Genomic DNA, 17,091 nt, shown 5'->3' on the forward strand with positions numbered 1-17,091 from the left:
AGAGAAATTTAAATAATAATAATAATAATAATAATAATAATAATAATAATAATAATAATCCATGATATAAATTAATATTATAAAATATGAATTAAAAAAACATATAAAATAATAAAACGTTAGATTTCATTAAACTAAAATAAAGAAGTATTATTAAAAAACTTAAAATTAATAAATAATAAATTAATACAAATATTTTACAAATACAATAAATTAATATTAAAATTTACTAGATTAGAATTCATGCAGGGAAAGAAGAGAACAGATCTCATAGAAGAGAATGTTCAAACAAGATCTTCTTGCATTGATTCTATATTCATTAAGGAGAGAGAGAGGATTTACATATATACTATTTAGCATGACTAGTTAGTTAATGCTTTTAATTTCCTAACTAACTTTTCTAACTTCTTAACAACCTTTTAAAAGTTAGCATGACTAAATTTGGTTGAGTCTTTTCTTATAATCCCCCACAAACTCAGGGAGACTGAAGTGCAATGACTTTGAGTTTGGATGTGAAAGCACTGAACCTGTTAGTATGAAGTGGCTTGATAAGCATGTCTACGATTTGTGCATGACCTAGAACATGTTGGATTTGTGGCTTGTTTTCTATTATTCTCTCTCATACAAAATGTATGTCAAGTTTGATATGTTTAGGTCTAGTATGTAAAACTAGATTGTGTGATAAAAAAACACTAAGATTCTAACATAGTAGGGTGGTAGTTAGGTAATTTATATGAAGTTCGGGTAAGAGAGATTCCAACCACAAAAGTTCAAAAGTTATATGTGCAAAGCTCGATATTCGAGTTTAGTGTTCGACCTTGCCACGAGTGATTGCTTCTTTGAGATCCCAACAACCAGGTTAGGGTCAAAGTAAACACAAGAACATGAAGTCGATCTCCTGTCAACAGAGTCACTCGCCCAATCTCAATAATTATAGGGTCTTATTGATATTTATTATAGTGAATTGACAAGTGAGAGCAATAAACCATGTGTGATTGTCCCACTTAGATACCTTAGTATTCTTTTAACCCAGCTCTAATGGGATTCAAGTGGGTTGGCCATGAACCGAGAGACTTTGTTCACATAGAAAGATATGTCTAGTCATGTAAGAGTGATATAATGCAGAGCTTCAACTATGGATTTATATGTGGCTGGAGTTTGGCATAAGTTTGGACTTGACCTTGATGAGAAAAGCAAGTGTTTGCTTATGTTGATGATGAGATCTAATACTTTTGTATGTCTTAAGTATTGTTTGAGTTGTTTGTTGCAGATCCTTGTTTGTGTTTGAGCTTTAGGTGGTGTTGGCCCAAAGTGCTCATTATACTTGTTCTAGCTGTCTACAACTGAGTGATCATGCTTATTGTAGAGTTGGCATGTTTGTCTATTACCTATGGTATCACCTGTCTCCCACGACCTTTGCAACAGGTTGATCTACCTCTACCACAAAATGACTGATGAGAGTCAAATGAATTACCATTTTTGTTTGAGTTTGTGTTGATCATATCCTAAGTAACTTTAGCAGTTGCACTTGAAGTTGCAAGTTATTGTCTATTTTTATCTAATTATACTTATTAAACATACAATAGAGCTTCCACATCATAGATATTTGCTGGTTCACTTTTACCATAGATCATCATGATGAAAAGGTTGTATTCTTCTGGGAGTCCTTGAAGGATGGCGTCAAATTGATCTCTTTCACATATCGAATCTCCAATTGCTAGAAGAGAGTCAGTTATGGCTCGAATTCGAAAAACATATATATATGCATGTTTATATGAAAGCACGCGTGGTAGCACAACTTCAGAGGTTGTGGAAAAAATCCATGTAAACAAAGCTTGATCTTGAACCATCTAAGCTTCCTAGTTTTCAAACATGATATTTGCAATTCTATCGTTATTTGTTTTTAACATAGGAGAAATTTAAGGATTACCTATCACTTTGTGGAGGAGAATTACTCCATTAATTTGCTGGTTTTATAGCGAGTTCTTATAGCTTGATCGATAACTTTGGTGCAAATGTATTCGCAAAGCTTGCGAACACCAATTATGATGGAACAACTTGGGATAAGTTGGCTACACGCGAAAATAAAGGTCTCTTCTAGGTTGATATCATACTAAATGAGATTTCATGCATGGAAAGAAGAGAATGAATTTCATAGAAGAAAATGTTCGAGCAAAATCTTCTTTATATTCATTACAATGAGAGAGTCATATAATAAAATTTGTATATGCATTTGAGTTTAGGCAATGTAATCTTTATAGGACCAAAAATTAAAACAAGAACAAAGACGTTATAAAATACAGTTTCTATTTTAATTATAATATTTTTTCTCTTCTTATTATTATTCATTATATTTTTAAACTAAATGTATTTTATATCGTGTTTAAGAATACTATAGCAATTTTATATTTTGTATTTCTAAGAATTGCTCAAATTTTATATATAGTTTGGTTTCGTGTGGTCTTAAAATAGTATACTTAAAAAGCAGTGTAATTTAAACGGCATATTAAGGTCTTTTAACTTATGGCATTTACATGCCCTATGCCTTCAACCAACAATCCTGAAGTTGTGTTTAACCTTATTATCTTTTTGAAGCATTATGGAGTGACTTTAGTTTAAAACTTTTCCCCAATCAATATCCATTTTAAAATACCACTGGCCTACCAATAGCTGGCTTCAATTCCAAATCATTAGCCTCATTCACCCCTTGCCTAGCTCTTATTCTCCCATCATATTATCTCTCTTCCACCTTCAAAATTGACCCACATCACATATCCTTAACTCATAGTATAAACAATAATTAAATCTTTCATCTTATTAAAAGAATATAGTTTATTTAATTTGTTTAAGAGTAAATAGTTTAGTGCTTATTATATATGGAACAGTAAATTTTACTTACATGAATGTAGATTTCTATAAAACACCAAAACAAATGATGTCTAAAACTTAATAATAATTTCCACACCTATATGCATGTAGATGTCTATAAAACAGTAAGACAAATACAATGCGCGTGTCCAAAACTACCAAGCTGTAACTAGTAAATTTGCAATCTCCACCGCAATATCTTCTATCACGTGTGCAAACTCTCAACAAATTTTGAGTTGAAACCATTATATATGCATGGGGTGACTTGACCACAAGAAACGGTTATAATCATCTAATTTATATGTAAAATTATTGTCTAAAAATTACAAAACTTCACATGAAATATATCATGATAAAGTTATGGGAAAATGACACTTAATATTCATATGATCATACCTTCGGTAAACTAAAATATCCATTGGAAAATATAACACAAAATAATAGCATCATTCATATTAAGAAAATAATAATAATAATAATAATAATAATAATAATAATAATAATAATAATAATAATAATAATAATAATAATAATATATTTTATATTATACCACATAACAGCGTACCAAATTAAAGCACATGCAAAGTTGAATATATAAAACATAGTTCTAGCACCAAAATATGAATACAAGTAATCTTGAGTCTTACTTGTTATTCTGGTCAACTACAACAACCTTGTTGTCTGTCTGTCCCAATAAGCTGCTCATGGATCGTGCTTTAACCATTCCGAGTTTCATTCTCTTCTTAATCATCATCACTGGCTTCTTCTCATCATCATCATCATTGTTCAACTTATCAACAGTATCATTCCCAGAAGTATTTTTCTTTACAAGATCATAATTAGAAGATGAAGAAGCGCTAGTATCTCTATCAACAACATTGTTTGGTGCAGTAATAGAAGTAGTAGCAGAAACTCCAATAGATCTATTTCGAACACTTGTCATACTTCTCAACCTTCCTTTCCCTAAATGATGCTCACAAAGAGAATAACCAACAAGTGTCTGTTGACAACACCGCCATCCTCTTCCATTAACACGACTGCACCGCGAACCTTCCATCAGTGCACTTCCCCTTTTTGTCACTCTCTTCTTAATATTATCCATTTTTTTCTCGCTTTCTTCATCTTCTCCATCGACGTCTTTTCTCATATAACATTTCTTATTCAACTTGGTCTTCATGATCTTACTCTTTGTTTTCTTACTATCATTACTCTCGATACCAACATTCTCCAACCTTCCTTTCCTTTTCTTTAATGGAATAGCTTTCTCTCCCTCACACCATCTCCCATCTACAAATATATAACTCTTAACTCTAATTAAACCATTCTCGCAAACAATATATACGCATGGAATAACGAAGTAGTAATGTATGTTAGTTACCTTGAGGAAAAGTAGTTGATGATGGCAATACTTGATGAGAATCAACCAAGAAATCTCGTTTGCTAAGAATAAAGCAGACCCAGAAAAACAGATGAAAATTACATGAAAGAGGAATATATAGATATTATAAATAGGAGTGCAATATTATTGTTGAGAATGGGGACCAGTTATAGCTAATAGTGCAAAATGGAAGCTACCCAATCTAGAGAAAAGAAGGATGGGCTTAATTTGGTTATATATACAAATATACAAATACAATACACAATATTCATCTTATTTAAAACAACTTCCATAGTATTTACCATTGCAATATTTTTTTAAATAATAATAATAATGATAATACAATTTTCTTTTTGTAAAAGCTGGTTAATAAACTTGAACTTTTATTACTATTTCATGAGAGAATAAGAGAGAAAAAAAAAGTTTGAGGCTCATTATATATTCTCACCTGATATGATTACTTTTGTTCTCTCCAGAGTTTCCAATCTCTTTCTCTTCCCCTCCAACCTTGTCATCCTGTAAAATCAAATCAACCATACAAAAAATAAATACATGTAATGTAAGAGCCCTTTCTAGAAATGAAATAATTCTTTTTAGAAAAATAAATTAAATAAATTTGATACCAAGGAGGAACAATTGGCAAGGGATTAGACAAAAGTGCACTTAACCATGAATTTTTTTTTAAAAAAAATATATAAAAAGGAAAAAAATTTAAAAAATAAAATAAAAACGGTTATTTGGCTTACCAAAGGGTGTTGCTTGTTGTGGTGTTTGTGTACCCCACTTAGTTGGATGGTGGATGGATAATCGTAGCCGTTGTTTAGTTTCCCGATCAGTGGGAGTGTTTGATCGGACGGCTGATAAAGATCCAAGCTCGAAGCAGCTGAAACAAGCAACGAAGTTGAAGAAGAACAAGGTTTTGGTTGTGTGTGAGCATGAGCACCGTCGCTGAGTTGCACCATCACTGGTGACCGGTTAAACTGGTTAAGATCCTGGTTAAGATCTGAGGGATGCAGAGACGAAATAGACTCGGAAGAAGAGAAAATAGCCTGTCTTTTACGGATCCTCATCGGTGCAAGATTGAAAACAATTAAAAAAGACTAATTAACACAAAAAAAAAACTCACGAGATTCAGTCTCTTAAAATAAATAAAAGAGATTGTTTAAAGAAAGATGCGATCTTTGGTTTTTGAGATTTTTAGAAAAAAGAAAGAAAAAAAACAAGATTGAAACTCTGAACCCATTTAGTCTACTTACTACATGGGCAAGACCAAGAGAAAAGTTTTATGCTTTTAGTTTATTATCTCTATTTTTTTGTGTCTCTATATATTGGCTCCACACGAGTTTACTTTCTCTCTCTAACTTTTATTTGTTGCACCATAGAAAGGAAGGGAGTTGTATGGGTGAGAGATGGCACGTGTGAGATACTTTTTGGGAGGAGGAAGCACGTGTAAGGATGGAAACTTGGAGAGACGGTAAACAGGTGAAAGAGAGAGAAACAGAAAGTGAGATAGATGAATAGGTGGAATTTGGAAATGGAAGAAACAAAGAGTAACATTTTCCCATTCTCGTTTTACACAAATTAAAAAACTATAATAATAAAAAATAGAATGATAATTTTAATAAATTATCAGATATCGAGAGTAATGAAAATAATAATGATTAAAAGGTAAAATTAAAAAAGAAAAAAAATTGTATTATAAATTGAAATGAGTTATTTATTTTAAAAACTCTTTTATATTAAATGAATCATTTATGATGAGACAAAGAGAATATGATAGTATGACATTTTCAACTTGTTAATTTTTTTTAATTCCAAAATAAATATATTAATAATAAATTAAAAGAATGAAGTTGCAATAAATAATCGCATACTACAAATTGAAGATAAAAAGAAAGAAACTAAAAAAAATATGAAGCTTCAAACAAGGGAAGATCTTGAAGCAAAACCACCACCGTTATAGAATTACATTGTTGCTTTTATGTTAGAGTTCGAAAAATCAGATCTATCATTAACAGATCATCCCAACAAGGTAAAAATCCACCACTATAGTTCAAGGCAAACACTCGATCTGCTACATGTGTAGGTAGATGATATGATACTAAAGGAAATCTGCATAGGTGCAAGACTTCTCCTCCACCATATCCAAAAACAAATTCCAAACCAAAAATATACTCTTATCCACTACTTCTTTCGTTGTTTTTGTGACTCCATTAAAAATAACATTATTTTGGACTTTCCAAATAAACCAGATTACAACATGTCAAACCATAAGGTAACCACCATATACTTTATCATACCTCCTAAAAATGAAATGACTTAAAAAGAAGCCATAGATCTTGGTGAATAACTACATGTCACCTCAACCACTTGAAAATACTATGCCATATTGACAAGGCTATCTCACAAGGAATAAAAAGGTGAGAAGCAGTCTCAGCCGAAAATCTGCAAAAGGACAAGAGGTCTTACTAGTGTTCGATAACACTCCTCTTCTAAATAGGTTGACTCTGGAAGAAAATCTATCCTACTTTCTAGGAAAAAACTAAGATCTTAGATAGAGCCCAACTACTCCAAATAAAAGAAAAAATATGACTCTAAAACGAAAGCGGTGTTATATAAGTCAGCCTCCCCAACTAGAAGAGGTAAGTGAAGGTCACTGAAAAAGTATTGTCCCTAAAATGCTTCCAAATTCATTTATCTTTATCTTGGATAAGGATTACATTTCTATACAAGACATGAAACTCCTCAAGAACATGTTACAATGTTAAAAGGTGTATTAAATCAAGGAATTTTTTTATCTATTCATCACAAAAAGTTGGATAAATTTATCCATAAAATAAATTGTTTGAAAACTTCTCAAATTTAAACAATTTAATAAATAAGTAATTATGACAAAATTAAATGACTTTAAGTGATTGGTTATATTTACACAATCTAACTTTTAGATATGATTAAAGAAGTTGTTGTTGAAAAAACTTCAATCTTAATGTTAACCAAATCAATCTTAATGAACAAGAATCAATATTTCTGATTGAATACGTCTCCTATTTTTCACTCTTCACGTAGGTGAAACAATCACTTCTTGGTTGTAAGATGATTCTACACTAAACGGAGAATTTGAAAGAAGAAAATAACGCAATTGAAAGCGAGAGAAAAGAGAACTTGTGGAGGAAGAAGAATAATGTAATGTTGTTGTACAAACTGCACTCTAAGTGTTTGATAATGTGTGTTAATCATAATTGTGATTTCAGAAACTACATAAGGTTATTACAAAGTTGTATTTTTCACTTAGTTACAAATGAAATAGAGATCCCCTCTATTTATAGACCAGATTACTTGCACTCCAAGTAATCACAAAATAACTAACTCAACTAAAACTAAGTCAAGTTAACTATTTCGACTTTGTCGACTCCTTCGACAATTACATGCTTCGACTGCATACTTCGATGAGCTATATTTGACTTTATGCCAAATATAGCAAATACAAACTTTGTTTGACACAACTTAAAACACCTTTCGACACCCTTCAAATAAGCACACTATTTCGAATTCGAAACAAAGAATTATATATTTAACACACCACCTAATTTATTGTGTCTAAGCTATCTACATCCATCATTGTTCTTAATCTCTTGAACAACTCGACTTTCATAACCTTTGTTATTATATCTGCAATTTGATTCTCTGATCAACAATGCTCTGGGATCAACCTTCCATTTTCTACCTGCTCTCTCAGGTAATGGAACCTTATTTCGATGTGTTTACTTCTTCTGTGTGCTATCAGATTCTTTGCCAGGCTGATTGCTGATATGATGTTGATCTTCATGGTCATTGATTTGTGATTGTTCCTTATTATTTCTTCTATTATATTCATCATCCATGTTTCTTGGCATGCACATAGCGAAGCTGCTATGTATTCAGCCTCACATGATGATAAAGCTACCACTAGTTCCTTTCTTGAATTCCATGCGACTGACGCACCACCTAACATGAACACATATCCAGCTGTCGATTTTATATCTTCAGCATCACCATATCAACTAGAGTCCGTGTAGCCCACAATATTGCATTCTTTTCCTTCATCGACTGAAGGAAACAAAATACCATAGTTGAGTGTTCCTTTGAGATACCTTAGTATACTCTTGGTACCTACAAGATGTGATACCTTCGACTTCTGCACGAATCTGTTGACCATGCCTACACAATAGGCTAAACTTATTGGTGTAAGCCCTAGAGGCCAATACTTTTGGTACTTGTATCGAATTATTTATTAATAATAAAAGGCTTTTTCTTTATTATGTTTGTTTAATAAAGTCCCTAGAATAGCTAATCCGTTTAATTTATCAAGTGTAACTTAATCATGAGATCCCATTAAACATAAGGACACTATTCTTAAAGTATCTATAGTCGAGCTTTATTGTGAAATGGGATAACATTAAAGCATTAAGACTATTATGTATATAGACTGATGATCACATCTCATGGATCATGGATAAGGAGTTATCAAGTCTTAAACATATGTATGAATATTAAGAGTATTATTTATACTGGATTGACTCGCTAAGAGAATACTATATAGAATGTTATGCAAAGTGTTATAAGTTATTCTCATGGTGATAATGGTGTATACCATCCTTCGACCTGAAACCACTATGGACCCTAGATGTAGAGTCGAGTGCCTTATTGCTGATCAAACATTGTCCGTAACTGGATGACTATAAAGACAGTTGATGGGTACTCCATGAAGCATGTTGAGGGACATGAGTGACCTAAATGGAATTTGCCCATCCTGCGTAACAAGATAAATGTCTACGGGCCCAATATTGAACTAGACAAGGATGACACGGTCTATGCCTTGTGTTCAATATAGACATAAGGGAAAAAGGGTAATTGTACACATAAGTATTATCACAAAAGGATTTGTCAGATCACATGACATTTTCGGGTCTTGGGTAGCAGTGATGTGTTGCTAGATACCGCTCACTGTTTATTATGTTAAATACATGATTTAATATAATTGCCAATGCCGCAAAAATCTACAGGGTCACACACAAAAGGAAGGATTGATGAGAGATAGAGTAACTAAGGAACAACCTAAGGTACGGTGCACTTAAGTGAATTGTAGAACATCGTAAGGTACGGTGTACTTAAGTAGAATACGAAATATGGTAAGGTATCATGCACTTAAGTGATTTTGGCATATTATAAGATATGAGCCACATACACTTAAGTGGGCTTTTTAGCTTGCAGCCCACACAAGTGGTTCTATAAATAGAACCCTTGTACAGAAGCATTTGTGCAATTGTAGATTTCTCTCTCTCTCTCTCTCTCTCTCTCTCTCTCTCTCTCTCTCTCTCTCTCTCTCACTCACTCACTCAAAGCCTTCATTCGTAGCAGCTAGCACTGAGATTGAAGGAATCCGTTCGTGTGGACTAAGTAGAGGCGTTGTCACCATTCAACGTTTGTGATCTCTCCGTAGATCTGCATCAAAGGTTTCAATCGCCACAAGAGGTAACGATTCTATCACTAATCATGCCCATTCGTAAGGATCACTAAAGGAGAAAAGTTTTAAATTCTACTGCATTTTGGATCGCTCTTCTCCTTCAGTGGTATCAGAGCCACTTACGAAACCATGCATCTGATAGCTGTTTATTTTCTGTATTTTATGTATTAATACAATTAAAAGACAGAATGAATCAAAGAATAAACGAGTAATTAAATTTGGCATCATGTGTGTACGATTTGGATGATTGATGTTGACTATGCTTCGGAATCTGATGTTAATATGGTGAAGCAGCGATACGTCGATCGTCCATAGGTTACGCAATTGAGATCGATCAAGTTGTATATATGATATAAGTAATCCTAATGCAAAATACGGTATATATGATATATTGTTTCTGTTTCGTTCATTCAAACACTTAATGGTTGTTTTCCTTTGAGCGATCAATGGTCATTTGCTTCTTGATCCGACATTAGTATGGTGAAGGAATGATGTGTTGATCAATCATATTAAATTAACAATCAAGGTGTGTTTGACGGTCTAAAATTGGTGCATTAGGGTTCATGACGGCACAAGGGTTGTGTTGTCAAAGAGTTATGCGATTAGGGTTGTGACTGCGCAAGGGTTGTGCTTTAAAGTATCAAGTGTTGATGTGAAAAAACGAAGTCGATTTCAAATAAATTGTTCATTAAAATTTTGCGTCGGGGCGCTTCCCCTAACAACCGCGCAAGGGGCGCTGCCCCCTTGACCCCCGTCCGCTGAACGGGCAGCGGAACCCCCGGCTAACTCTGCATAATATGATCGATCGCCGAAATTTAATTTAGTTTTAATTAATTAACAGAATTTAAATTAATAATAATAATGTGTTTATTATTATTGTCTTGTGGTGATCGGTTATGTCCTTAGTTTTCATTTATTTTATTTTGGGATTTTAAAATACGACATGCGTGTCGTGCCTCTCTTTTAATCTCTTAATGTAACTTCTTTTCTCATCTCACTCTCTCGTATGTAAAATGAGTTTCTTTTATGTAATATAATGTTATGAATAAAGAGAAGAATACAATATCAAAGAAGGACAACCTTGAAGATCTTGCTTGGAGAAGCTTAGATCGTTATTAGGTTAGCTTAGGTTCTTTCATTGGCTTGGGAGAACAATTGCGCTAGGGGCTATAACTGTTTCATTATGTATGTTGATGCATGTGAATGTATGTTGATGCATGTGAGAGACGATTTATATGATAAATAAGCCAGTGAGATTAGAATAATTGCAAATTCTCTCAAATTAAATATTAAGTTTATGTTTTCCAAGTTTTAGCACTCATCAAGACTAGTATCGAATAATGTAGGTTTCGCCTACATGAGGTGCATAATCTATATTAGTAAGGTGCGATGGGATAATTGTAATATCCAATTGCTAAAACAATGGATCAAACTTAACTAAACAAATTATAATAAGATTATATATGTTTAGAAGCAAGAGTTGAAAATGATCCATGTGATGGATTGGAATAAGGAGTTATTCACCCAACTAAAATATTTGAGAGTTGTATTAGATACAATTGGAAGGAGTTCCTACCTAAATAACATAGTTTTGTGTAATCCGCCTAGCGGACTTAAAACAAAGTGAAATGTGGATCTCGACCCATTAGAAAATCTTCCAACGGGATTGTCCGAATCAAATGGTGAGGGTCATTTGTTTTGAGTAAAATAAAGGGAGCATATTTAATTAAAGGCCTAATTAAATATGTTATTGATACTTATATTTTCATTATTTTCATGTATATTACCATGAAAACAAACACCTCTAACAACATTTTGCGATCGATCCTTGACAAGGAAAAATTGTCTGGGACAAATTTTCTGGATTGGCACCGAAATTTGAGGATTGTCCTCAAACATGATAGAAAGTTGTATGTCTTGGAGAAACCTGTTCCTGAAGAGGAACCTCCTAGTTCTGCACCTAAGGCAGAAAGAAATGCTTATAAGAAGCATTGTCGATGATGTCAATGAAATTGCTTGCCTCATGCTAGCTACTATGAACTCAGAGTTGCAAAAGCAACATGAGAACATGGCAGCGTTCGATATGATCAAACACCTGAAGATGCTCTATCAAGAGCAGGTAAGGCATGAAAGTTTTGAAGTTTTAAAAGCCCTTTTTCAAGGCAAGTTAGCTGAGGGAGCCCCTGTAGGTCCCCATGTGCTCAATATGATTGTGTATGTGGAGAACCTTGAGAGGTTGGGTTTTCCCCTCGGAAAGGAGCTTGCGACTGATTTGATCTTGCAATCGTTGCCAGATAGATTCAGTCAATTTGTCCTTAATTTCAATATGAATGATATGGGCAAATCTCTTCTTGAATGCTAGCCATGTTAAGAACTACTGAGCAGAATCTGAAGTCAAAAGGGAAGTCCCTTCTGATGATCGGAAATGGAAAGAGACAGAACAAAAGACCCACCAAGCAGGCTGATAAAGGGAAATGCAAGGAAGTTGTCAAACCCAAACCCATTGCTCCTGCTTTGAAGCCTAGTGGAGGCATAGCAAAGGAAGACACCTTCTTCCATTGCGGTAAGACCGGACACTAGAAGAGAAACTGCCCAAAGTACTTGGAAGATAAGAAGAATGGAATAGAGACTTCAACTTCAGGTATTTTTGTTATTGAAATTAATTTATCTACTTCTGCATCATGAGTATTAGATACTGGATGCGGTTCTCACATTTGTACCAATGTGCAGGGGCTAAAAAGGAGTAGAGATTTGACAAAAGGTGAAGTTGACCTACGAGTTGGCAATGGAGCAAAGGTTGCTGCTTTAGCCATAGGAACTTATGTATTGACTTTACCTAGTGGTTTAATAATTCAGTTAGAGAACTGTTATTATGCACCTGCAATTAGCAGGAATATTATTTCCGTTTCTTGTTTGGACAAGTTTGGTTTTTCATTTATAATAAACAATAATTATTTCTCAATTTATTTGAATGATATATTCTATGCTACTGCACAAATGAACAATGGACTATATGTCATTGATATTAAAATGCTTATTTATAACATTAATACTAAAAGGATGAAATCTAATGAGTTAAATCCAACTTACCTTTGGCATTGTCGATTAGGTCACATAAATGAGAAACGCATTTCCAAACTCTATAAAGATGAACTCTTTGACTCTTTTGATTATGAATCATATGAGACATGCAAATCTTGTTTAATTGGAAAGACGACAAAATCTTCATTCACAGGAAAAGGTGAAAGAGCTAATGATCTTTTGGCCCTCATACATACTGATGTATGTGGACCACTGAACATACCATCCAGAGGAGATGTTCAGTACTTCATCATATTTACTGATGATTTCAGTAGATATGGTTATGTGTATTTAATGAAACACAAATCAGAGTCCTTTGAAAATTTCAAAGAATTCAAGAATGAAGTACAAAACCAACTAGGTAAGAATATTAAAACTCTTCAGTCAGATCGAGGTGGTGAGTATTTAGGCCTATAGTTTGATGACCATCTGAAAGAGTGTGGGATCATATCCCAACTTACTCCTCCTGGAACACCCCAATGGAACGGTGTATCTGAGAGAAGAAATTGAACCTTGTTAGACATGGTCCGATCCATGATGAGTCACGCCGATCTTCCAAACTCCTTTTGGGGACATGCACTATTGACAACAACTTACACACTTAACCGTGTTCCATCTAAAAAGGTTGAGAAGATACCATATGAGATATGGAGTGGTAAGAAACCACATATGTCTTACATGAAGATTTAGGGTTGCGAAGTTTATGTGAAACGACAAATTTCAACTAAGCTTGAGCCAAAATCTGACAAATGCTTATTTGTGGGATATCCTAAAGAAACAATAGGGTATTACTTCTACAATCCTTCTGAGGGAAAAGTGTTTGTCGCTCGAACTAGAGTTTTCCTAGAAAAAGATTTTATTTCCAAAGGAATTAGTGGGAGGAAAGTAGAGCTTGAAGAAATTCAGGAATCACAAAGCATTGATACACCTATGGAGGAATTAGAGTAGGAAGTACAAGTAGTTGTGGAATAGCAACCTGCTCAAGTAGAACAAGACCAACGTAGGTCAAGCAGGATACGTCGCCTACCTGAGAGATATGGATATCTCATAACTGATCAAGGTGATGTATTACTCATGGATCAAGATTAGCCTGTGACCTACCAAGAGGCCATAACTGGTCCCGAGTCTGGGAAGTGGCTAGAAGCCATGAAATATGAAATGGATTCCATGTACACAAACCAAGTTTGGACCTTGGTAGAGCCTCATGTAGAAGTTAACCCTATAGGATGCAAGTGGATCTTCAGAAAGAAGACTGACATGGATGGTAAGGTATATACCTATAAGGCAAAACTGGTTGCAAAAGGATATAAACAAATTCATGGGGTTGACTATGATGAAACCTTTTCACCAGTTGCAATGCTTAAATCTGTTCGGATTTTACTTGTTATCGCTGCATATCATGATTATGAAATATGGCAGATGGATGTCAAAACTGCTTTCCATAATGGGAATCTTCTTGAGGATGTGTACATGACACAGCCTAGAGGATTTGACATACCGGAAGAATCCCAAAAGATATGTAAGTTACAAAGATCAATCTATGGATTGAAGCAAGCTTCCAGAAGCTGGAATCTTCATTTTGATGAAACAGTAAAACAATATGAATTCATCAAGAATGAAGATGAGCCTTGTATCTACAAGAAGGTTAGTGGGAGCATGAATGTCTTCCTGGTATTATATGTAGATTACATATTACTCATTAGAAACGATGTCCCTACCCTACAACAAGTAAAGTCTTGGTTGGGGAAATGCTTTTCTATGAAGGACCTGGGTGAAGCAGCCCATATATTAGGAATCAGGATCTATAGAGATAGATCACAAAAACTGCTTGGCCTAAGTCAGAGTACACACATTGACAAAGTGCTGAGACGCTTTAATGTGCATGATTCCAAGAAAGGATTCATACCTATGCATCATGGCTTGTCTCTATCAAAAACACAATTCCCTTCAACTAAGGAAGAAAGGGGTCGCATGAATAAGATTCCATATGCATCTGCAATAGGATCTATCATGTATGCCATGTTATGTACTCGACCAGATATCTCGTATGCTTTAAGTGCAACGAGTAGGTACCAATTTGATCCCGGTGATGCTCATTGGGTAGCTGTCAAGAATATCCTTAAGTATTTGAGAAGGACTAAAGACTCATTCTTGATATATGGAGGTCAGGAAAAGCTTGCTGTAATTGGATACACCAATGCTAGCTTCCAGATAGATAAGGATGACTTTAGATTGCAATCTGGTTATGTGTTTTGCTTAAGCGGTGGCGCTGTGAGCTGGAAAAGTTCAAAGCAAGATATAGTTGCTGATTCTACAACCGAAGCCGAGTATATTGCTGCCTCAAGTGCAGCAAAGGAAGTTGTTTGGATCAAAAAGTTCATTAGTGAACTTGGCATAGTACCTAGCATTGTGGATCCCATTGGTCTCTATTGTGATAACAATGGTGCTATCACACAAGCTAAGGAGCGTAGATCTCACCAACGATCCAAACACATACTTAGGCGTTATCACCGCATTCAAGAGATAATAGATAGAGGAGATGTAAAAATATGCAGAGTACCTACACTTGACAATATTGCTGACCCACTGACAAAGCCTCTTGCGTAGTAGAAGCATGATGGCCATACTAGATCTATGGGCATTAGGGATATGCTTGATTGGCTATAGTACTAGTGAGAGATTGTTGGTGTAAGCCCTAGAGGCCAATACTTTTGGTACTTGTATCGAATTATTTATTAATAATAAAAGGCTTTTTCTTTATTATGTTTGCTTAATAAAGTCCCTAGAATAGTTAGTCTGTTAATTATTAAACATAAGGACACTATTCTTAAAGTATATGTAGTCGAGCTTTATTGTGAAATGGGATAACATTAAAGCATTAAGACTATTATGTATATAGACTGATGATCACATCTCATGGATCATGGATAAGGAGTTATCAAGTCTTAAACATATGTATGAACATTAAGAGTAATATTTATATTGGATTGACCCGCTAAGAGAATACTATATAGAATGTTATGCAAAGTGTCCTAAGTTATTCTCATGGTGATAATGGTGTATACCACCCTTCGACCTGAAACCACTATGGACCCTAGATGTAGAGTCGAATGCCTTATTCCTGATCAAACATTGTCTGTAACTGGATGATCATAAAGACAGTTGATGGGCACGAAGCATGCTAAGGGACATGAGTGACCTAAATGGAATTTGCTCATCCTACGTAACATGATAAATGTCTACGGACCCAATATTGAACTGGACAAGGATGACACGGTCTATGCCTTGTGTTCAATATAGACATAAGAGCACATGGATAATTGTACACATAAGTATTATCACAAAAGGATTTGTCAGATCACATGACATTTTCGTGTCTTGGGTAGCAGTGATGTGTTGCTAGATACCGCTCACTATTTATTATGTTAAATACGTGATTTAATATAATTGTCAATGCCGTGAAAACCTACAGGGTCACACACAAAAGGACGGATTGATGAGAGATAGAGTAACTAAGGAACACTGTAAGGTACGATGCACTTAAGTGAATTATAGAACATCGTAAGATACGGTGTACTTAAGTAGAATATGAAATATGGTAAGGTACCACGTCACTACGCCAAATAAGGGAAAAGAGGGCGCTTATTTTGGCCTATAACAGCGCTTTCAAGCGCCCTCTAATCTGGCGCTGGCATAGGTAAAGACAGCACTTTGTTCTCCTGGAGAAAGCGCTGTCTAAAGTGGCCACATTATAGTGCGCTTTAAGAAAAAAGCGCCCTCTGGAGTGGTCCATAAAGGGACACCTTAGAGGGCGCTTTCAGGAAAAAGCGCCCTCTAAAGTTGTCAGTGTAAAGTGTTTAGAGGGCGCTTTATTACAAAAGCGCCCTCTAAAGTTGTCAATGTAAAATGTTTAGAGGGCGCTTTCAGGAAGAAGCGCCCTCTAAAGTTATCATTGTAAAGTGTTTAGAGGGCGCTTTCAGGAAAAAGCGCCCTCTAAAGTTGTCAATGTAAAGTGTTTAGAGGGCGCTTTCAGGAAAAAGCGCCCTCTAAAGTTGTCAATGTAAAGTGTTTAGAGGGCGCTTTGTCCAGAAAGCGCCCTCTAAAGTGTTAGTTATTTTAAAAAAATTTGTTTGAAAAACAGTGGATATATATTTAATTGGTAACCTGTTCGCATGCTGCAAAAGTGTAAAATTCATATTGATTTCATCCTTTAATCCAATGTTATACACCATTAATCCATTGATATATACAACATGAATCC

At 34.6% G+C, this 17,091-nt stretch overlaps 1 protein-coding gene across 1 annotated transcript; it reads right to left on the reverse strand.

Moving 5' to 3' along the window:
- Positions 1 to 2,568: 2,568 nt before the first annotated feature.
- On the reverse strand, positions 2,569 to 5,592 carry LOC127126221 (uncharacterized). Its single transcript, XM_051055106.1, has 5 exons — positions 4,993 to 5,592; positions 4,695 to 4,762; positions 4,247 to 4,308; positions 3,516 to 4,155; positions 2,569 to 2,749 (listed from the first exon to the last, which is right to left on the reverse strand). The coding sequence occupies exons 1-5, from the start codon at positions 5,314 to 5,316 to the stop codon at positions 2,719 to 2,721; spliced, it is 1,125 nt and encodes a 374-aa protein (XP_050911063.1). The 5' UTR covers positions 5,317 to 5,592; the 3' UTR covers positions 2,569 to 2,718.
- Between the last annotated feature and the right edge of the window lie 11,499 nt (positions 5,593 to 17,091).

The sequence above is a fragment of the Lathyrus oleraceus genome, chromosome 3 (genome assembly GCF_024323335.1).
Source record: "Lathyrus oleraceus cultivar Zhongwan6 chromosome 3, CAAS_Psat_ZW6_1.0, whole genome shotgun sequence".
Classification (NCBI taxonomy): Eukaryota; Viridiplantae; Streptophyta; class Magnoliopsida; order Fabales; family Fabaceae; genus Lathyrus; species Lathyrus oleraceus.